This window comes from Daktulosphaira vitifoliae, unplaced genomic scaffold (genome assembly GCF_025091365.1).
Source record: "Daktulosphaira vitifoliae isolate Bord-2020 unplaced genomic scaffold, ASM2509136v1 Scaffold_2, whole genome shotgun sequence".
NCBI classification, from domain to species: domain Eukaryota; kingdom Metazoa; phylum Arthropoda; class Insecta; order Hemiptera; family Phylloxeridae; genus Daktulosphaira; species Daktulosphaira vitifoliae.
This window is the reverse complement of record NW_026099573.1, coordinates 31,396,859-31,421,040: the sequence shown is the minus strand read 5'-3', so window position 1 is coordinate 31,421,040 and position 24,182 is coordinate 31,396,859. Positions and strand designations below refer to the sequence as shown.

Genomic DNA, 24,182 nt, shown 5'->3' with positions numbered 1-24,182 from the left:
GCGGTGGTCCACAGATATTTTTCCCTGGAAATCATTTTTATAGTTTTCAACCGCGTAAATGGTCGTGTGCCTTCGTGCCGTCTACCGTTGCGCTGTCCGACTGTTCACGCGATCTCGAAAACATTATCAATATTATTTTGTTACTGTGTAGTATATTCGTCGAAGTGATCGTGGCGGATAACACTCGGGACGCGTACTCTCAGTAATCGGAGAACAGTGGAAAACATCGTTAACAAAATGTTGATGATGAACGACTTGGGTTCGATGACGGCCGGCATGATACCGTTTGACCCCATGTGTGGGGGTCTTTACGAGCAGCATGCCCCCAAACCCCGTTTTATATTTAAAATGCCCAGAGTCGTACCTGACCAAAGGAATAAGTTCGAAACGGACGAATTATTCAGGCGCTTAAGTCGCGAGAGTGATGTGAGTACATTTGATGTATTGGCTCAGAATTATTGATTTTATTATTCGTAACACATAAAATTTAAATTTAGAAACACAATTAATCCTACGAAATTTAGTATAGTTATCTCAGAGTCGCAAATAAAACATTTCCTACGCATAAAATGTTATAGTTTATTAGTTCTTATCTACAAAAACAATTACAACTGTGCCATTTGTTTATGACTTTTTTACGATTGATAATGAAATCATTGAAAACAACGATGTACCTGATAGAGGAAGGTAGCCAATCGATTTATTTGCAATAGTATTGTTTATTTGATTACAACAATTTCATATTTGGGAAGCAAACAGTAGGAGGGAGCGCTGAGAAGTTTATCTTTCTCAGAGTGACTTAAGAAAATAGATGAGTTCATCTTCCTTTTTTAGGTTCCAGTTTAGATATACATTAAATTAAAAATTTTTTGATAGCATCGTGGATTATTTGAAATAGCAGGCTATCTATGAAAACATGTATATTAAATATATGTAACTCTATTTGACCTGATACGACATTTGTTGAAAACTTTCTATAATCTCAAAAACTCTTATTACAAACGGTTATTTTTGGGAGTTTTCTCAATTCACAATTAGAATTATATGATATTTTAAATAATCTTTTATCGAATATAAAATACTAATCAACAATAATAAAAATTGTAGTACCTTAATAGGCTATAACTTGCCTGCAGTTGAACAGTTGTGCGTTTTTTTTTATAATTTAATGTATATAAAAATGAAAATTTTTTAAAAAAGAATTCCTAGGTTTACTGAATAGCTTAATCAATTAATCGACATATAATTCATAACAAGCTTAAAAAACAACTGACGTAAAGCAAAATTGCCAAATTATAAAAATTAGGACTCTCTGTGTGTCAATTTTCATACGTTAGCCAGTTTAGAGTTTTAATCGCGTAGATAAGTCCTTACATTATACTTTAAAATCATGATCTAAGATTATTCGTCAAATCCTGTAAAAAATCTTAGGTTATATATGTTATGAAAAAAGTATAATTTGTTAATAATACTTTTCAAATATATAGTGACTTAGAATGTATTCAATTTTTTTATAATTACTTTGCCCGTTATTAGGCATTATTTTCCAATCATTGAGATTAATAAAAAAATGTGTTGTATTTTGGTTCACAATGTAATTTAAAAATGTTATTATAATAGCGATGGTAAATGCTAATAAAATGGGGATCATATAAATAAAGTTGGTTATATTAATGATTTCCCTGTAAATATTCCCCGTTTTTGTGTATAATTGCATTAATAACAAGAACATATTCTCTTTTATGAAATTCACGATAACAATAAAAGAGAACATTTTGATTAGCCTCCTTTGGATGTAACATATTACTAACCATTATCTTCGAGCTTTAAAGAGGCCATACTTGAATTGTCAATTTTGCATAATATGTAAAAATGATTTTAATTTTATAGTTCCAGACTAAAATGTGAATATTTGGGTTGTTCAAGACAACAATAGATAAATGACACACATTTTAGGTGCATAATAACATATGACTATTAGGTATGACTGAAACACATCCGGTCCCTCCGGTTCTGTCTTTTGAATATGATTGCGCGAATGACTTTCGATACCGCTAAAGGAAAAGGTCGCAATCATAGTGTAGAATGTTGACTGTCGGTGTAATTCGACTCGTTTGTTGGCGTACACCGTGTAACTTGTATTGGTATTTAAAAATGATTTTTGAGGACCTTAGGGTAGAGCATCCCGCTGATTCGGTTGCTTTAGTGTTAAGACTGTTATTTATCGCGTCATGGTCGGCAATCGTATTTTTTGTGTACTGTGTTTGGGTACAGGACAGGAGAATATCACGGCCGGCGACGCAATAACACGGTCAAAGGCCCAGGGTATTGTGTCATTGGAATTTGGGACAATTTTTTATTACATTTGCCCAGTCGACACATACAATAGTCCGATCGCCCTTGTGTAATAACTATGATAATAACACAACACTCATATGTAAACTGCCGTCCATTTAAAGAATATTATATCTCATTCAGGTACTTATTATGTTATAACTTCTATTTGTACTATTAATAATTTGTTGGGTGAATCGATAGAATTGATTTTTTACTATCGTCTACTTGAAACGTTCCACTTTAATACACATCTTTAATTTGTTAATAAATTTAATGACTAGTAATGCTGCTGTCCTATGTGCTTTAAAGGAATATATTTTATAACATTTATGGTTTTTTTTCCTTGAAGATTTCTAAGTATTCCTATTTCTATATTTTTAACAGTAAACGTATTACACTGTTAAATTATTATCTGTATGAGATTTGTAACTTGAATAAAAATGAATTATCTTTTTGATTTTACTCGGAAAATACTCTACCAACATGCTAATACTCTAAATACATACCTTTAAATATCAAAAATATTTCGTCAAGCCACAAAACTTTTAAAAAATATTTTATTTAATTTTTATCAAATGTTAGTTTTCATATTTTTAAACAAATTAAATTTTTTTTTCATATATGCTATAAATAACGAATGATTAGATATTAGAATACTATTACTTTTATCTATAATTTTTTTTACTCTATGAATGATTTTACCACAAATTAATAATTGTATTTTGACGATTATTATAATAGCTCTTCGTAAACGTTTACACTTCTTCTGAACATAGACACACTAATAGTTTAAATATATCACTTAAATAAAGCGCACTAAACATCATTCAAGATTGATTACGAACGGGTTAATTGTGTTTTTTAATGATAGTTTATCACTTGTGTTGTATACCGGATGTCTTAAAGCTGAAAAATGCACTACTTTTGACTAATTATTGCCTCGTTTTGAAACATTTCCATTAGTAGTGGTCAACAGAATAACATGTATTAGTATTAACATTCATTACTAATCAATTTGATATTTAATTAAAACAATGTAAATTTGAACGCATATTACATTTTTCGCAGTGAATCACTCAAAATCCCCGACCTTACGTAAATAGTTGAACATTACATAAGCTTGTTCCCAATGCAATAGCCTAATGTCTCTAGGCAAATGCGTTGTTTGTTGTAAAAGTCCTCTGGATGTTGAAAGAATTGCAATTACTTATAATTTTTTTATAATGTACCACTCATATGTTTCAAAACAAACGCTATTGAAGACAATCATTTTTATTCATGGCGATTAATTATAACATCGATTCAATTACACGATAATATCATCTAAAATCAGTGAGATTACACACAGGTTTTCGCAGCCGTGTCACTTTCTCTTGTAGTCATACGAATAATTAGGTACACAGATACATATCAATACGTCATGAGCCGATGACTAACTTGTTTTCGTGAATGTGTTGGCCCAATACGTAACCACCACATCACTGATGTTTTTAACCGAGAACTTGGTCTGTGAGAAGATCCCTATACTGCGTTTTTAACCGATACCAACCAATTGATTGGTTTTTAATGACAAGGCTATTTCTGTCGAAGAACATTAATAATCGTTTTAATAAGGAGATTATGTATTGAATTAGCCAAAATGAAAATCATAAGTCTATCTAAAAATTGTTATATTGTTTCAGATACGGTATACCGGTTATAGAGACAGACCGCACGAAGAACGTCAGAGCAGATTTCAAATTGGATGTCGCGAAGGTCACGTAGACATAGTAAGTGGATTTTAATGATAATTTTTATGCAATTAAAACTGTAAAACAATTAAATATATATTTATCAAATAACGACGCCTCAATAAAAATATCTATTGTAAAAATAATCAAATTTTCGTATATACGTATTTATAAATCGTAATGCATATATTTTTTATTAAACTGTACCGCAAGCCAGTAAATTTGTTGAAACATTAATTTAGTTAGAACAATTTTAATATACATTATTTATTACTATTAACAACTATATTACAGTAAAATATAGTTTAATTAACAAATATATGTACACAAAATCAAAAAATAAAGAGAAAAAAAATGTAAATCTATTTAAATAGATTACAGATTATTACTTGTGTAGTAAACTAGTGTAGTTTACAAATAAAAAAAAATTTTCTGACCCATGACTTATAATAGTCATTATTTATGTGAAATCGTCCACTAAGTCCGAAAATGAAGTCCAAAATATAAAAAGTAGAACAGTTTTTGAGTTATTGCGAAATTGGCGTTTTTCGTGTGCCGCGAAAGTGTTTTTATTATATTCTAAATATCTTTAATTGCATTTAACCGATTTTCATTTTTTTTACATAAAATAAAACAATATTAAATTACCTATAACTTTTATCTTAAACAATTTTTTATCTGACTTTTTTCTCGTTTGCTATCTACGAATTTACCACTGAATTTTTATCATTTTTTTCAAAATGTCAAAAAAAATTCAGAGTTTTACGTAAAATACACTAATAAAAAATAAATTTATCAACAATATACTCAATAGACATTATACTCTAGTACATAACAAAGAAAATGATATATTATTTTGTAATATTAATAAAAAAATGAAGAAGTTATGCGCGATTGAAAAATAAAAAAAATTTCCTAATATCAGAGTTTTTTTAATTCGATGCTTCAATTTTGTAAAATATAGAAAAAAATATTGAAAAATTACTCACAATATTACTTTTCAAAACAAAATTTTGATTTTTTAAATAACTTAAGTTTATTTTATATAGTTTTATTGGGATATTTTTAAACTGAGTTAATTGTACAGTTTGGAGGGGTTGTGGTAAATTTTCGTATTTAAAATAAAATTAAAGTTTGAATCCTCTGGTTAATAAAAATAGAATAATCCTACCACCTTTACATATTAAACTTGGACTTTTTAAAAATGTTGCTAAAGCTTTAAATAAAAATGGAAATTTATTTATTTATTTGAAAACTGTGTTTCCACATTTGTCTGATGCAAAAATCAAAGAAGGTATTTTCATAGGACCACAATTAAAAAAACTAATGAACGACTCCAATTTTGTGTTAACTTTATCAAAAGACGAGGCTTTAGTATGGAACTCGTTTCGTTTGGTTGTAAATTATTTTTTAGGAAACTTCAAAAGTTTAAATCATAGAGAAATAGTAAACGATTTATTGATAAACTATTCAAAAATAGGTAAACAGTACATTTTATAATTTTATTATTTTCTGAATAAAAGATACGTGTATATTTTTTAATTTTATCGGAAATAGGGGTGAACATGTCATTGAAAATATATTTTCTTCATGCACATTTAAATTTTTTTTCTGAAAATTTTGGAAATGAAAGCGATGAGCATGGTGAACGTTTTCATTAACAAATAAATGATATAGAACTTCGTTACCAAGAGTTTTGGGATGAAGCAATGATAGGTGACTATTGTTGGTTTCTTATAAGAGAAAGCAATGAAACATATAAAAGAAATATTAAGACTAATGCTTCCTATTTTCAGTTAAATAAAAATTATTCTTTGGTTATCATACAACTAATTACAAAAAATATCATAGCGAAATTTGTAATTATTTTCTATTTTGTAAAACTTAATTATTTATTTTTTTAATTATATATAAAATTTACTATATTTAAAATTATTTTCTAAATCCATGCTAAAATAATTTCAATTTTCTTAATTCTTTAGAAAATTACTTTATATTTTTAGAGAATTATCATTTTTTTTTTTTAATTTAATACAATTAAACCCTTAAAAATATTTTAAAGGCTGACTTTTTTCAATTTACCCATGAAAATATGAGAATAAATTGTGTTATCGTTCCAAACAGTTGTTATAAATAATAACAATTTAAAATATCCAAATGAAAGTAATTACTTGAATACATTTCGATTGGGTAAGTTTTTAGGATGCCCCAATCAATTACTAGATTACTCATCCATTAAACCCAACAACCTGTTAATTTACATGTGTTGCAAACAAATTGCTAAAACCTACCGATGAATTATATTAATCAATTAATCAAGTTTCGCATTAGAATAAAATGTTTGAATATTATAAAGTGAAATTTTCTTTATAGGCATTTACAGCGACCGGTACCAATTTACAGTTGATGTTTGCTCCGAACATGCCAATTACTTCATATCAGCCACCAACAAACGGCATTTGCGATTTTGAAAAGGAATCAGGAGCGGTAAGATACATTAAAAATCTAAACAAAACATAAAAATTGTTCAAATTGTAAAGTTAACTGAATCCGATTTATCGATTTCGCACTGAAGTATATTTTTAGTTAAACACAATAGTAAATTCACTGTTTTCAATGGAATTATTGTATTTAACCTCCTATAGCAACCAATATATTCACTAAGGTCCATCGTCTAATTATTTCACCCAACACTATTTTATTACTTATACAAAAACATCATGTAGTCAATGAATAAACTTGTTCAATTAATAATAGAATTATCGAATGTAAACAACGATTGCGAATTAATAAATTGATTTTGTCAATTTTATCTAAAATTCGGTTCGGATACGCCAAGAAACGTGAAAAGGATGTTGTGGTCAAACCTTTTGGAGTCGGACTTGTGACGATAACATTTACCATACTGGTTTTTCGATTTCAACAGTTTATTAACAGATAACAGAAATTCGCGCTCTCGTGTGACAACCGCACAGTTTTTAAAAAATATTACATTATAAATAGAGCGCATAATTTAACGCGTTTCCCACGTTTCACGACCGTTCAAATTATCTTTATTGAATGTATGTCGTCCTGTCAATTGTCTCTTCGATTAGCCTACGCTGTCAATGATTTCTACTCGATTTCACTAATGTTTAAAAATCATCAAATCAATTTTTCACATTTGTTTTGGTCGTACTCAAATATTAACAATATTATTCTAATTGTTCAAATTGCGCGTGTCATTTATTGACAGAGAAATACTGTTTTTTTATATTTTTTCAACGTTTATGCACCGCGGTATTCAATTGTAATTGTAATATTCCTATAAAATGTGCTTTGGAAAACACTGATTGCATCAACACAATACAACACTTATACTACTGACTAATAACGTAAAGGCCATCATCGATTATAAACGTTACTGGTGTTTATTTAATAACTCGTGAACAAATATAAATAAATGTAATAAATAATTGTGTCAGTCCATTAAAATGTCAGAACTCAGGTGGTTTGAAACCCAAATGCCTAACCCGAAGAGTAATGTACACTGAATACTGTCGAAAATAAATTTGTTATCCTCGTACATTTTTGTCCACGTCTCGTAAGGCAAGTCTGTATCATCGCAATTTTCCGGTTTGTTGTTGCACACGTAGCAACTGCAATCTTCTGAACAAGTCATGACTTTGTGCGTTTTTATGAATATTTATTCATATGAAAATAGACTCAACAAAAACAAACAACAACAAAAACTCTTAATCGATGATTTTTAAATGACACATGTTTACGGTTACACAGAAAAAGTTACTGTTGGTATAATGTAATTGTTTTTTTTTTCCGTTCAGTAAGTATTAGCCAGTAAATCATAAAGATTATTCGACTGGACTATTGTGTTTGAATTGTATAAAGTGTGGAAGATCCCATTATTTTACTTTTGTCCTTAATTTTTTTCTATTCTACCGCGAAAACAACATTAAAAATAATGTACTTCTTTCTCGTTTTAGCGTCGTTTCAAAAAAGAGAGGAGAAAAATCAAAATCATCCGTTTGTTACTTAATTCCTAACAAGGTGTATGGTGTTTACCGAGACGCGCGTGCTCTCGTCTAATATTGTGCCAGTAGTTTATCTCTTTAGTTGTTGGCCACCGGCTCGGAGATACAACCGTCTTGGCATCGATTTATCATCACACGCTCCTCTTACGATTTAGCTTGTCAAAATGTTTTTAGCGCACTCGAAACGGGTGTAGGTTTATATAGTGTTTCACGTATCTTATACCATTTTCCAACGCGTACATTTCTATAACTGTGTTTTAACAATATGGACGAACTCGTCGACAGGCACGGGGGTGAAGACAAAAGGAATACGTGTATACATATTTACGATCAGGGCTGGGGGGAAAGCGGACTAGGATGCCGCCTCTCGACTACGGGCTTTTGCGTACAGACATTGGTGATGTGTAACACAATAGTACTGCAACGTTTGGGTAGGCAGGGCGAAATGGAAAAAAAAAGAGTCCTTTTCAATTCCTGAAAATAATATAATAATAGTGTGCGTCAGAGGTGTTTTCTCCTCCGGGAGTCGTATTATTGTCACACGGATGCGACGCGCATTACATCTCACTCGTTTACTGCGATTATCTGAGTATGGGGACGCGCATGCGATGAGGTTCGGACGGAGAAATCAATAGGGGAAAAGGCGCATGCTGTAAGGGGTGCCAGCGTCATGGGGGCCGCCATTTTGTTCCGGTCGCACTACCAGATGATGTCAGCCATTGTGTAAACGTACTTGTCGATTCTCCGGAGTTTTGATATTATTAAAAAACAGTATTATGTATGTAGGAAGTCTTTTATTGAACAGAGACGCAAGCAGTCGGCCAAGTGTTTATACGATCCCGCTGAGCGCCCAAAGGCAGTTGGCATGCCGACAAAGACTTAGTGTTTTTTTTCGTCCATTCTGTGTACTGTATCTAATCGGATACTTTTTTAAACATAAATAACAATATTATACACTGCAATGTCTCTTACTTATAAACATATTGTCGTTAAACAATCTGAGATTACTAGCTTGTAAACACTAAATGTCTGTGAAAAAGCGGCTGTACGTGTATAGAATTCGTTTATTATATTGAACGATGTAAAGTTAACAATAGTTAATAGTAAAAAACTTTTTACACGTTACAATACTATTACGTGCTCTATTTATTACTTACTATTTTTATGGAAAATTAACTTATCTATAACTACATCATTAGGATAAATACATATAAATTTCTTTTTTAGCAAGGTCATGTAAAAGACACCGCCCATACATATGACATTTTTTTTAACTCTATTTTTAAAATATTTCGGAAGATCTCACAACTTCTAATCTATATTAACTTATAGCTTTTGATTGTACAACATTATCAATAAAAACATTTTGTCCGACAAGTTTTTCTTCCATAAGAAATCGGTCTAAATAGTAGAAAAGATCGCTGTGAGTTTTTGACTTAAAAACCAAAAACATTCTGTACAAATTATTCACTTTTTTCATTTTGTTACAACTTTTTCAAAAATACACTAATTCTAAAGAAATTTTAATTGGGCATACTGGAGGCAATAAGTTTTAAATTATTTGTTTTATCACACAATTTGTATTGGACATTTTAGTAATCGTTTGGCCTATGCACTTCTGCTAATCAATTAGTTATTATCCTACGGGAATATGAAGTACAAAAAACCTATTTAATACTCCATACATTTTTTTTCATATTAAATTTAAAAAAATATGAATCTTTGAATATTATTTGACTATTTAACAAATGATAAGACGTCAAATTAAAAAAAAAACCGATTATAATGAAAATTCTAACCCCTTGGATTTCACTGTTTCCACTTCGTTCTTCAGAGCATTAATAAACTGTTGCATAAAATTTTATCCTATTTTTACTTGGCAATATAATTCATAATTAACATTTTGATAAATGTTTCCAAAATTATAATTATGAAACTCTCAAGTTTATTTAACGATTCTTCACATAAATTTTTTAAACACTGTTTTAGTAATCAAATATGAACGAATTAGGGTATAGATCTCTCATTGATATATTCTTTTTGATATTTTTGTACAGTTTTCATTACACAGGGCGATTAATTTAATGCTAAATGATAAATCAATTACTCTGTATATATTTTATACGTTGGAAACTTTACATAGTATATAATATGTCATATTATGATAAGTTATTAATATAATTTATATGAAAATATTATTTATCCTAAAAAATTGTGAGACTTAATGTTAAGTCTTTATTATATTTATATCGTAGGTAAATTCAACGGGGCGCTACTCTTAAATAAATGAAATATTTGAATAGGCTTTATTAGAAGAAAGCCCATTTATGGATCAATAATAGTCCATAACAACATTTCGTTATAGTAATACAAATAAAAAAGCTTTGAGGTATAAGAACAGCTCTCATGATGATATTTATCATTAAGGTTTTTTATCCTCTATCATGGCAACTGTAACTGAGGTCATATTTTAATACTTGCATTACTCTTGTATAACTGATACTGTACACTATTTTTCTAGCCAGTAAGTAGATAAATGTAATAAAAATTTGAAGAATATTTCCATATTTTTAAAATATAAAAATAACAAACATATTATGTTTGTTAAAATCACGTTTGTCGGAATCATCAAATAAAACAAAACAAAATTCAAAATTGTGAAAATTAGACTGAGATTACATAGAGGCTTCAATGTTTTTTAATACTCAGTAATACGTGGGAAATATATCTATCAAACATTTTTAACGTCATTTTTATAGATTAGACATAAACTGGTTTGTTATGGTACATTTAAACAGATCACGTAGGTTTCGTTCAGTTCAGTTAAAAATTAACTTATGTATATTGTTTAATTTAGTTTAGTTTAAATGTAACTAGAAAAAAAATTACATTATTATTATGAATTAGAATTTAAAAGAAAATTTACTATAACTTTTAAATTAAAAGTTTAAACACCATATAAGTAACGAGTTATTTAATTTAATTATAATTCCCATTTTTTATTAAATTTATAAAATATTTTAAAAGATTAAAGACATTTTTATATGTTCAGGGTAAGGTGTTCTATTCCAACACTCAGTCTCATATAATAATTTAATTTCCATGTAGTTTTACGTTATAACTTAGTTTTCTGAGTCTTAATAATTCATAGAATGATATTTTTTCTTTATTATTATACTTCAATATTTATTGCATTATTTATTCAATAATATTAGTTTCAAAGTTACATTATTCTGTATTGGATTTTCAAGGTTTTAGAATTCGATTTTCTCAACATTGGATTTAAGCTAAAGTTATATTTTTATAATATAATTACAAGTGTATAACTTTCATATTCCTAATAAAAATCTTATATTATCAGTCTATTTAGTGTATATAATATACATAAATCATAAGAGTTTTTATTCAAACAACATCACATATATAATATGTGATCACATATATAATTATTTTAATAAAAAAAAAAAATGTAAACATAAGACAATTTTAATTAGCTAACCATGAATATATTTTAAAAAAATGTTTATTATGGTTTGTATTTTAACTAAAAGCTAACTAAGTCCAATTAATCAACTCGCTGAATTTGAATTTCCAACTTGGCCGAATTTAAATGTCGTTTTGGTCGGCTGATGTAACTGTATTTAGTTACATTAGCTTACTGGCTATAAAGAGCAAGCACTCTCTCTTGCACTCATTTAGTTATGTCTTTGTCAATATTAAAGATTTTTCTTTAATTTGTAAATTGAATTGAATTTAGATTTTTTTTTTTTTGTTTAGAGAATAATATACGAGTAATATCATTAAGATCAATCCGAACAAAATTTGTCGCTATTTAAATTCGAACTGTTTTTTTATGTAAATTGTATTTTTTATGTTTGGCGTAAACGTCAAATTGATCAAGTTTTTAAGATGGGCAGTTAAAAAATACAACTAAAAGTTAGTACACTACTACATTACAACAACATTAATTAATGAGTTGTCCTATTTTTCTTAAAAAATAATGATAAATTTCTGAAATAGATGATACTATACATTTTTTTAAAATTTATTTTTTAAATGGACAAATTTATAAATTTTTAGTTATTTTTCAGTAAATTAAGTGGATTTATTACTTGAAAAAAACCCAAAAAATTATAGTTTAAATCTAATAGTACCACAACTTTTTTTCAAATTAGTGTAATATAACCGGTGTATTTTGATAATTAAGATTTTTATTTTTTATTACGTGTTTAAAGAACTCACGAAATTAGTCGACGGTTTATTATTTTGTTTTTGAAGTTAATATAATAAAGAACTGATAAAAAAATAGGGTAATTCGAGGGTGGTGTCAAAACGGTTAATGTCATTATTATTATATTACTAAAGGTACACATACGTCATTTTAGCTGTCTGTCAAATCACTGCGGGTGACTTGAACTGTTAGTTTTCACGCCGATCCGCCACCCATAGAGCCTATTATGTCATTAACAATAATCTATTGTTTACTATTTTTTTTTCTCTATTTATGACGACTTTTGTCCGGGTGGGCAAAAACAGTAGTTTAGTTTCTTTTTTCTCTCTAAAAAAATCGTGTAGCTTAGAGCACACGCTGTTTTACACATGTGTTTGATATAAAAAATAATCACTCAATAATCTCGTATCGTGAGCTTTGATGAATATACCCTTAAAAATGAATACATTTGTTGTACTTACATTGCACACTTTAAACCGAGCTTTTTCATTTCTCACATTTTATTCATTATTATAAGTACACCCAAAGAAAAACCTCAATCAAAATTGAAAGAGAAATTTTATCAAGGGTTTATGATAATGTTTTATTAATACGAACAAAATAACTATTCTTATAAATAATTATTGTTCAAGACAAGAAAAAAAAATATCATATTGATAAATATATCATTGATTCAATAGTAATGATATATTTATCAAATTGAACAATGAATTTATTATATAGATCGAGGTTTTTCTCTGGGTGTAGTATTAGAATGGACGAAATAATTCGAGGGTGTTATTAATGCAATAGTAATGATCGCCAAGTAATTCGAAACTGCTCGATTTCGAGAAAATCTCTCGTCAAAAACATATATTGCAATATGTTGACAATAAGAGTCTCATCTTCGGGTAACAATTGAAAAATGAACCAAAAAAAAGTCGAGGTAATTTTTCAACAGTTGTGTAGGTGTAGACATTGAATAGAGGTAATTTGAACGGCTGTAATATTTTGACCAGTTCTCCAGGTCGTTGATCAATGAGTCTTGTCTTTATGTAATTTAAACGTATAGAAACGCGTATGTCAGCGGCCCGTGCCGCGTCCAGTAAATTTTCATATAATAGTTCAGGTATTGTGAAAAATAAACTGTAAGTAGCCTATCCCTCGAATTCTCTCAATCACGTGTAATTATATGCTACATCCTAATTTGTGCATTGTGTTCTGAAGTGTTTACTGGAACGTTTCATGGGCCGAGAGTGAATAAGCATCGCGTGTAAACGAATCACAATACCTACAGACCGTTAATATCGTCGACAAGCTTGACAAATTTTTTATTTTTCGACAAGTTGAAAACATATTGAGGGTTTCGATTTCATGTGTGCGTATCAAAAAGACAACTATATAGATAGCAATAAGGAGCTCCTGAATTCTGTTGTGCTTAAGTGAATAAACAGACGGGCCTTTTGTTGTGAACCGGTAGCGTTACAAAGCCGTTTTAACAAAACCCATCGGACGTTAGTAACAAAACGAATGGTACGCCATGACGCATAAATAAAATATTTAAACATAAAGCAGTAATATAACCCTCGAATAATAAAAAATATATTAAACTACGATGATATCTACAGCGTAGGTGAATTTTGAAATGCTGATAGTTTATTCGGCTTAAAATTCTTTTGCTTATAAGGCGATTCGATGGTACGAGAGAAAAAATTCAGGCTCATTTGTCTACATAGCTATCTAAAAAAACCATCTAAGTAACTAATTTATATTTATCCCGAACGAAAAATTATTTTTCCATTAGGACTCTTAAATCACATTACTATAATTCAAAGGTTTTTCAACAATTATATTTGATAAAAATTTACCGGAGAGAGGTTATGTGAGTTTCGTAGTAAGTGTAAACTTATTTCGAATTTATTTATATATTGAACTTTTAGCATAATCACTAGATATGACGACTAGTGTGTACTACAAAGTTTATTTTACTAATTAATGATTTGTCTTAATTTTTGTAACTGTCTAGTGTACTATTGAATCATATATTTTCTATTATAATACTCGTATAGAGAATAAGCATTTTAAATTTATTATAATTCAATATATAATGTAATAATTATTGGAGTGCACTGAATTGTAAAAACATATTTAATAATGCTAAGATTAATGATAAACGTTTTCGGCTTCAAATCTTCATGTGGTACATAGTACTATAGATAACTGTTTTTGGAATGAAGACTGATTCTTCTTAGTATACGGAAAGACGTATTTTATGTGGAATACAGTCCATTTGATAGATTTAACATAAAAATTATAATCTATAACATTATAATGTTACACAAAGTATAAAAAACCGGTAGGATTATGGTCAGTGGCCGATCTTCTAGAAAATAATCCTTCGGCCAAAACAAATCCCTTTATGCTTAAAGAATTCGTTCATGTGTTCAATTTTTTATTACTTTTTTATAATATTTTTTGAAAAAATAAACTTGAANCACATTTTTTATTACTTTTTTATAATATTTTTTGAAAAAATAAACTTGAATATCCATTGTATCGATAAAATGAAGTAGTTGTATTTGTTACATAACATGTTCATGAATTTTGAAATATGATGATTTTCTCGGGTCATCAGTAAAGAGGAATTTGGTCAAAACGCCACTAATGGAATGCATTATTTACAACTAAAATTATTTGAATTGTTTTTTAAATTTGAAACTGTTATCGACCGAAGTATAAAAAGACCGTGAAAATGTAATTATTTGGAGGCGATGTTTTTGTAGTTACCTAGTGCAATAGATATTAGAGGTATTATAGTAGTGAGTAATAAAATTACTTAATCGTGTACAGGTCAAAATATACTGTATACGAGAAACCTGTCATCGTCAATGACGACAAGACTCGGCAATAAGTTAAGTCTTTCGATTTGAATGGTACTTTTATTATTATTATTGTTGTTATAAGCGAAAGGTCGCACATGAGAGGTTGTCGTGTACAGATGACCCCTCCGAGCTCCCCGAGCGTCGTGTCGTGTCGGGCTGTTATAGTATTCTGAGAATAATAGTCTCTGCATGTGTATGCGATAATGGGATGCGTCTAGCTGACTCCCTTTTTTCATTTTTTTTCGTTTTTTCAGACCCTCCAAACGACTTTACATTTGTCAACCGAACCAGTTATAGTGCTAGGGTGGCGACCGTGCCTTATAAATGTTGGAATATAATCATGTAATAACAACAACAGAAATATGCGTTAAAACAATAGACAAGTCGCCTATTAACTCACCCCTCGAGCGTTTAGTTTCCTATGCGGTGCGTGTGTGTGTAGCATTTTTCGCCGTCTATTAATTTCCCCATAAGAACGTTATTTGTTTTGCCCGGAGAACGTGACGCGGTAATTAATTACCTGTCGTTAGTAATAACGTGCAGTACCGGTCCGGACGTTTTAAATAGGTGCTAATGTATTGCTATGCATAGGAAAGCGTTTAAAATTAACCCCATGCACGCGCAGACAAACAAATAAAACGGCCGAACCATTCAAGGTACCCACGAATTATTTTTAAATAATAAAAAACTACACATGTGGGAACTAAAACCGAGTAGTATTAATTGTTTAATTTGTCGTTCTGCACCGACAACAGTTGTAAAGATGTCGTTTTGCTCCAAAAACAGTTCATCTACTGTAATTTTGGCCTATGGGTGACTTTCAATAGGTTCGCGTCTATTCGTTTTAATGGGTCCAATTAGTTTTAGGGCTTACTATTCGCTGACAAAGATATACGTCCGACGATCGACAAAACGCTCATTACTAATAAATCAATTGAGAACGCGCGTCGACCCGGAAGAATTTCTCAGCTGGAGAACGCACACACACGTCGCGGTACACTGCGGGTTGGGTTATTCGATTATTTCCTTACCCCTTTTTATTTTTAACTATTGCTATTATTTCGCGTATTTTATTTACCCTCTAGTTGATGACTAGTGCGCACTAGACACATACGCATTCAATTCCAAATAATTATTGTTGTCATCGGGACCCTCTTGCGAAATTACAACGTTTATTTTACTGGTTCATTAGCGAACAAGTAAAAAAAAAAAAAGATTCTCACCTTACGCCATGTACAACTATGTCGTTCTTACATGTTTGGAAATGACTAGTTATATTCTTAATGATCCTATACAATTCAATAGTCAGTTTGGGTAAAACAACTACCGTCGGAGTTGTATTTTAACTGGTTATTTTAACAAACGTTATATTTAGCGACTATACTCTTCGGTATACTCAATGATCCTACATGTACTCGATCATCTGTCAGTTTAACATGTATATAACCCTATACTTTATTGGCGTATAAACCCTTTCGTTTCGGTGTCCGTTTATCGCTGTTCCAATTTCACAAGTAAAGACCGCGTATAAAAAAATGTTATTGTCGATCCGATTAGTTTTGCTTTTACAGTCAATAGTCCATGCGAATTTTATTCATTTCACGAGTCTCGTTTAGTCGATTCGGCCATAAATATTCTGACGACCTTTATTGAAAGCGGTTCCGACTGCTGTTAAAAATTAATCAAATGATAAATGTGTTATGGAAAAGTTGAGTTGGAACAACTCGGCATACACTACTATTTCCATCTCAGAACAGTTTCAGGCTCAGTTTAGATCGATGTAAAACATTGCATAGAAACAAACAAATATCTACACATTATTACAACATAATATGCATGTACACGTGCATGGGTTAATGACTACTGTATAGTCTATTTTCTACTGTGATTTACAGTTGGGGTCTACCGTGCTTAAAAATAATATATTAGATAGCCCAAAAAATATGCGGTTTGAAGTTTTAATGTCATGTCAAGGTGCATTCTTTCGGAATTCCAGCTTACTGGTGTAATGTTGTTTTGACTGTACAAACAAAAACAAAGGGCTCAAGTCAGTTAACCACGGCGCGGCGGCCGTTTCAACCGCAAAATATTATTACTGAACACGTCGTGTACGTTGAAGATTAAATTTACCTATCCGATTACTTTTACATGGTTTTCGCTTCGCATCATTGCAGTGATCCCTGAAGTCTTAACGATTGGGAGAGAGGTAAAGAGAAATAAATCAATGCGAAAGGACTGTGCCTATACATGACTTCACATTGACAGTGAGGTAGTAATAATGTAATAATGATATAATAATTATTATTATCGTGATCTCGGAGTATCGCCACGACCAGCTTCAGCTCGACTGGGTGGCCCTGTCTGCGGACATTATTTCCGATCCGAAGGTTGCATACGAGGAATTCAACTACCGCGATGTTTATAATGTATGCGAGTACAAGAAACGAACGAGGCACACTGAAATGAAAAGTAAGATCCGTTTGCTTTTTTTAAGGGGTTCGTTTAATATTCAGTACCAACTAAGAATCGGAAGCTACCCGACGTCTGCCCAAATATTGTCGCTATCTCCTTAATATATTTTAAATATTCATCAAATATGAATTACATATAATGTACAATATGTCTGACATGAATGCTAGTACAGTTTGTCAGTAGGCAGTAGAGTGAATAAAAACACAACGTATATAATATGAACAGTAAGAATATAGTAATAAATGTTCTTACACAGTAAACCTGAATTGTCACAAGAGATCGTTTTTTGAATATATTTATGTGACTGTTTGTGATCACAGAAATATGTCCAACAAACAATAAACACTCATAGATATTTTCAAGTCGTATCCATTTTCTGATTAAAAAATATATAGCTATGGAAAATTAAACTTATTATTTTTGAATACCATTCGATACTGATTTGGATTCGAGTGTTTAAATTTTGAACTGCTACTGGGGTTGATTTTTGTACTTTGTCCGTTGCAATGATTGAGAGATAACGTTTCGGCCTTTTCACGGATTAATTCGGACAAACCGTGTCACGGCGTGTTTTACATGAATTTATGACCTGGACGCGTTCGTGTGATAAACTCGTGACAAATCAAATTACAAAAGTACTACGTGAAAGGGTTTTTTTACCACGCGGCACATGATGAACAATGTCCAAACCCTTTTTATTACTCTTCAGGCTCATATGCAACGTCGTGCATTTCGTGTCGACAATTATCCACGTCGGGCACTTTAAAAAGAACAAATTGTGTTTTATTATCATTATTAATAGCGGTCCTCGCGCCTCCGGTCCAGTAATTGAGATGAATGCGCGTTACGGAAGACAACCGAAACTAATGGATCATAAAGATAAAAATCGTACTTTAGGAGTAATGTGTGTGGTAGCCACGGTCGGCTACATTATCATAAAATTATGTTATCAGTTGTGTCGTCGTCGTCATCTTGACCGTTCAACGCGTTTTGAATGTAATAATAGTACCGTGTAATAACGGTGTCAATTGAAATCAAATTCGTTGCTATGTGTCGACCAACATAGACGTTTGTAATAATGTGATGATTGGGCGAACAAAACTGTAAATTTTGGCAGCTGAGAGTTTATTAGGAATGTGATCTAGAAGGGTGGCTTTCATACATTTGATAGGATTTAAATCCCTCGAAATTGCATTTCAAAGTGTCTGTTGTACGACAAAGACGCGTTCATTGTTTGCTCGCTTGACATTGATCCGGTTTCTCGTGACTTTAGCTATTGAAACTTGTGCAGATCAAAAAAAGGGTTGCCCGTGTTTACCTCGTCCGGAATAGGATCGTTTTCTTTTGCACTGTGTTCTATCCAGTTACAGGTATCGTTTCACAATGGGCGCGACGTTTGTTTGCTAAGGATCTCCGTTTCATCGCCTCCAATAACGTTTACACGCGAAACAAGAAAAATCGCACAAACGTATATACCTTGCTCAATACCAGTGAGTATTTTCTGTACTATCGACTATTGGGAGGATTATGAAAGATTTTCTGAGGTATCTATTCGCTCGATGGAATCCACGAAGGTGGTCGCGTTGCTGATTTCAGTTCCCCGTTGCGGACTAATCGTTCCATTCAGATCTTAGCTGTTTACAGTTTTTGGGCATAACAAAAGTTTACTCGTGACTCCAAATACTAGTGAACTAATTAAATTATTATAATGGCGTGTTTACGCAATAGGAGATGATATCAATACTGTCGATTTCCTGGTAAACTGTGTTTTTCTCACGCTGCCACAACAAAGCTTATCTGCTTTCAAAAACGATAACTAATAATACATGGCGGACTGATGACCGTGACTGCGCAGACCTTTCACAAATATCATTGTCACGAGCAACGGTCGTTTTGTTGTGCGACATTTACTAATGAGAAGCACACGTCTTGAGAGCACGTGGCTGTATTGTTTTTTAATTGAGCATAATACACTCGTCGGGGCAAAAACAATAGACTCCCGTTCAGTCGGTTTTCCAAAAGGTTTTTCGCTGTTAATTGGATATGTGTAAACAAAAGGTCGCGGGGGTCTGTATATTCATCTAAACATTGCTATTATTCTACATTCTAGATTGAAGTAGGTCTGTAGAGTTATTTTAGTTAGCATAGGACTACATTTCTTAGAAACTCCTTCAAAATGTTAATGTACATCAAATAATCTGTTTCTTCAATAAATAAAATGTCTTCAAAGAAACCGTAACACTTTGTACAATAGATGATATAATATTCATAAAAAAAAAAATTATTTTATTGTTTATCAGTAAAATTTTCATATTTTTAATAAACGAATCGTGCCCATGCTAATAGTACACAAGGTTTTGTGCGTTGTTAGAGTACTCGTTTTGGTATTAATGAAGGAAAAAAAATAATAATAAAAAAGGTATATTTTCTCGAAAATATTGTCCAAGAGCAATCACATATGACTAACATAAGAGGCCATTTGTGTCTTGGATGAATAAAATTTATCGACGATTTTATTGCTGCTTTAAGCGGTACTCTATAGCTGTCCGTCTACTCCTCCTTTTTATACTATAATAGGGGTCACATAAATTATTGTTTACGGTCTTGTCGGCGGCTGTGTGTATCGTCTACTTTAATATTTTTGTTTTTTTTTCTAATTTGCCAAGGCCCCATACTAATTTTATTATTTTATCGTATCTTATACCTTTGGTGTCAGCCGTATTTCGATTATATTATTACTTTTTTCCAACACTACATGGAGTTGGTTGCACAGAACAGTTAATAAGATGCATTCTTAAAAAAATATGCTCCAAGTGATAATATTAAATTAAAACTAAAAGATGTTTTATTCAAAAAGCCACAAAAATTACTGAATAGTCGCGGATACGTATTTCGGGAATAACGTTTCCATTTTATTGGTAACTTAACGATAAAAGAGAATAATTTTTTAATTAAGTAATTTTTGTGGCTTATATTAGCCACAAGTGATCAATTGTTAATATATAATAAGTCGTGTTAGCGTTAATTTGTTGCGTCAAAGTCTACACGTTGAGTAATAAATGTGGGGTAAGGTAATAAGTGTTTGATCTTATTTTGTGCTGTGTAACATTCCTACAATATATTATAGATTGAGAAAACTAATCGGTGCTGATTTTTCTATGCCCACACAGGTTCACATACTGTCACACTTTATAATGAATGGTGTGTGTGTAAGATGGAAAGGTCGGATTGATTTGGACAAGTTGGATGGGACTGGTTGTTTAGAATTCGACGAAGAACGAGCAATGGTGAGTACCTTAAAACGCCTTTAGCATTGCGTACATCATAAATATTAAATAACTTATTGAAATGAATTATCTCATAAGTGTAAACATTTATGTGTTTAATATGTAATAATATAAAAAGACTGTACAACTAAGAGAACCTTAAGGATATTATTTTTGGAAAGTTTAAAACTTGATTTTTACAAAAAAGAATATGATTTTGATTTACTTCACTATAAATAACAACCTTATTGCGAATAATTTGTACATAAAATTCATTGGGGGATAATTATAAAATAACTATTGACTACCATATATTAGGCCTTCAAAAATTTTTAAATCTATTTTTATATTGCATTAAATTTAATTATTTAATGCAATATATATATTATATATAAAAAAAGTATTACACAATAAATATTGTAATTTTTGACGATCTATAAGGATATACTATTTCATGTTTTAGTTGTATGGAACAGTCATTATTTTAGCTTCGATGCAAAGCGGAGAAGGTATTAATTTTACTATGATGTGTTTTTTTTTTTTTTTATGTCTGTTGCCACTTTTTCTCAGCTCTCACTGGACCGATTTCTTTCAAAAATACGTCAAAAGATCACAAATCGTATCTAGTTGAAGACATTACCCTTAAAAATTGAAAAAAATTCCCTCGTTCCCCGCAAATGGGGGAAATATCCAAAAAAATTACAAATTTAAAAATCGCTAATTTTTGAAATTTTTTCACTTTTTTTTCTTAAAACTTCCATAACTTTTTGAAAAATCAACAAATCAACATAATTTTTTTTTATACTAAAACCTTAGATATTTATCTTTCATTTTATATTATTTTTTTGAAAATCTATCATTTAACCTGCTCATTAGGGGGGATTTAAAGTAGCAACTTTTTTACAAAAATTAACTTTTTCAACTTAATTTTTGAAAATGTTCCGGAAATACTGCGTCCTTCAAACATATATCAAATTAAAGCTTATTTTATGTTCTACAAAATGAAAAAAAAAAATTTGTCCCGACACTTTTTCTTCTACATTTAAACGGCTGCCGTAGTTAAAAAAACGCTATTTTTGCGTTAAAATTTTAGATTTTCGATTTTTAATTTTCAACTTAAAAATGCTATAACTTTTTGAAAAATGTATGTATCAGCACAATTTTTTTTTTTCTAAATACATTATAAGTACATCTTTCATCTGAAATACATTTTATTAAAATTAGACAATTTCCCCTTATATAGGGGGCGTTCAAAACTTGAAATATTGTAAAAAACATAGATCTTTTTCAACTGAACTTTTGAAAGTGTTCCGGAAATACTGCGTCCTTTAAACATATATAAAATTAAAGCTTATTATATGTACTATAAAATAAAAAAAAAAAATTTGTCCCGACGATCTATCTTCTATGTGCAAATGGCTGTCGAAAATTAAAAAAAAATGTAATGATTGCGATAAAAATTACCTTTTATCGGGATGTTTTTTGTGCTTAAAACTGCCATAACTTTTTCAAAAATTAACAAATAAAAATAATATTTTTTTGTATTAAAACCTTAGATATTTCCCTTTCATTTGATATAATTTTTTTTGGAAATCTACCACTTATTCTGTTCACTGGGGGGATTTAAAATAGTAACTTTTTTACAAAAAATAACTTTTTCAACTTACTACCGTATTCAAAAATATGCTATTTTAACAAATTTTTTTTTAAAATGAAATACTATCTACAGATTTGCATCGAAGCGTTTCTTATGATAGTGATTTAAATCACTGTCAAATATCATCTATACTTGTCCCATCTATGCCTTGTCTACACTGTGCCTCGACCCCACTGTGCTACCGTTTTATTTTTAAAAAAAATTATTTTTTTAATAAAGTAGATTTAGGATGACATCACGATAAATAAACAGTTGAATATTTTTCATATTATCATATTTCATTTTTTTGATAATTTATATTTAAAGTGAAACTCACAAAATTTGTTCTCTGAACAATAATTTCTTATTTAATAATTTTTATTTAAACAAAAATTTCGACTAAATATTTTTAATTTAAAATATATAAAATTGGAATTTTTCAGTAAATCAATAATAAACTATATGGTTTTAAAACATCATGATTTCACAGTAGGAATAAATTTTGATATTGTCTTTAGAAAAACTATTAACTGCACTCGTCCTAAATACATTATAGGGAGGTGATCATCTTGGTCGCCATCCACGGGTAGGCGACTGTGAGGACTTAAATGATTAAAACCAATTAAACAATATTCTATAAAGTAATGACGTTTTACAGATTGAACATAGAATTTTACAAGAACAGATTGAGAGGTACAATGATCGCATAAGAGATTATCAAGACAAGCCTCGACCGTACAGAAACCAAGATCGTGTTACCGAATCTGATATGGAAATAAACAGAAGATTAAATTATTAGATGTATTTTATTAATTTTTGTTATTACTTTATACTTATATATATAAATATATTGTTGTATTATACTATTTAATTATATATTATGATGAAGATTATCCTATGAATTTATTACTGATTGCGTTTACACAAAAAAGGAAACGATCATTTAATTTTAGCTACTCATTAACGATACGGTACTGTGTGTTAAATGTTAATATTGAAATTGAAGTAGTGTTTTAATTTTTTAAATTATTGTACCAGTGTAACTCGACTTTAATATTAAATGTAATTATGTATAGTAAATTTTTTATTAAGATCTCGCAATAAATTAATTTGGTTCATACTTGTTGTATCCTTTTCTTTTATTTAATCTAAAAGTATAAAAACATGAAGACTTTGGTTTTTAGACCTTACACATAGTTATTTTACTTTTGTTCTTTAAATTTATCTTATTGAACCGATTTACTTTATACAACACATTCAATTTTTATTCATTAATTTCTATAATCTTTTTAGTTTAAAAAGATACCTTTACATCGATTCTAACAAAAACAAACGTACATCGAAAGCGAACTTACAATATATCTAAATTTGAAAATTTCAAATATTAGATTTTAAAAAATGGAAATGAATTCTTAGGTTTTTGGCAGGGTGCGTAGATATGTTATTATAAACATAGCTAAAATGCATAACCAAATCGTCTTCATTGTTTTCACGGTTGAATGGTGATGTTCACGTGATGATCGGTAGACCGTCGTTGGTCACCCGTTAAAATTTTATCTTTAGAAAAATTTTAATAAAAATAATGCACCAGGAAAAAACAAGTCAAAGGGACAATTGA

At 30.1% G+C, this 24,182-nt stretch overlaps 1 protein-coding gene across 1 annotated transcript; it reads left to right on the top strand.

Moving 5' to 3' along the window:
- Nucleotides 1-37: 37 nt before the first annotated feature.
- On the top strand, nt 38-23,678 carry LOC126899008 (protein big brother-like). The gene is made up of 5 exons (XM_050673478.1): nt 38-426; nt 4,020-4,106; nt 6,441-6,554; nt 20,833-20,949; nt 23,223-23,678. The coding sequence occupies exons 1-5, from the start codon at nt 238-240 to the stop codon at nt 23,361-23,363; spliced, it is 648 nt and encodes a 215-aa protein (XP_050529435.1). The 5' UTR covers nt 38-237; the 3' UTR covers nt 23,364-23,678.
- The last annotated feature ends 504 nt before the right edge of the window (nt 23,679-24,182 follow it).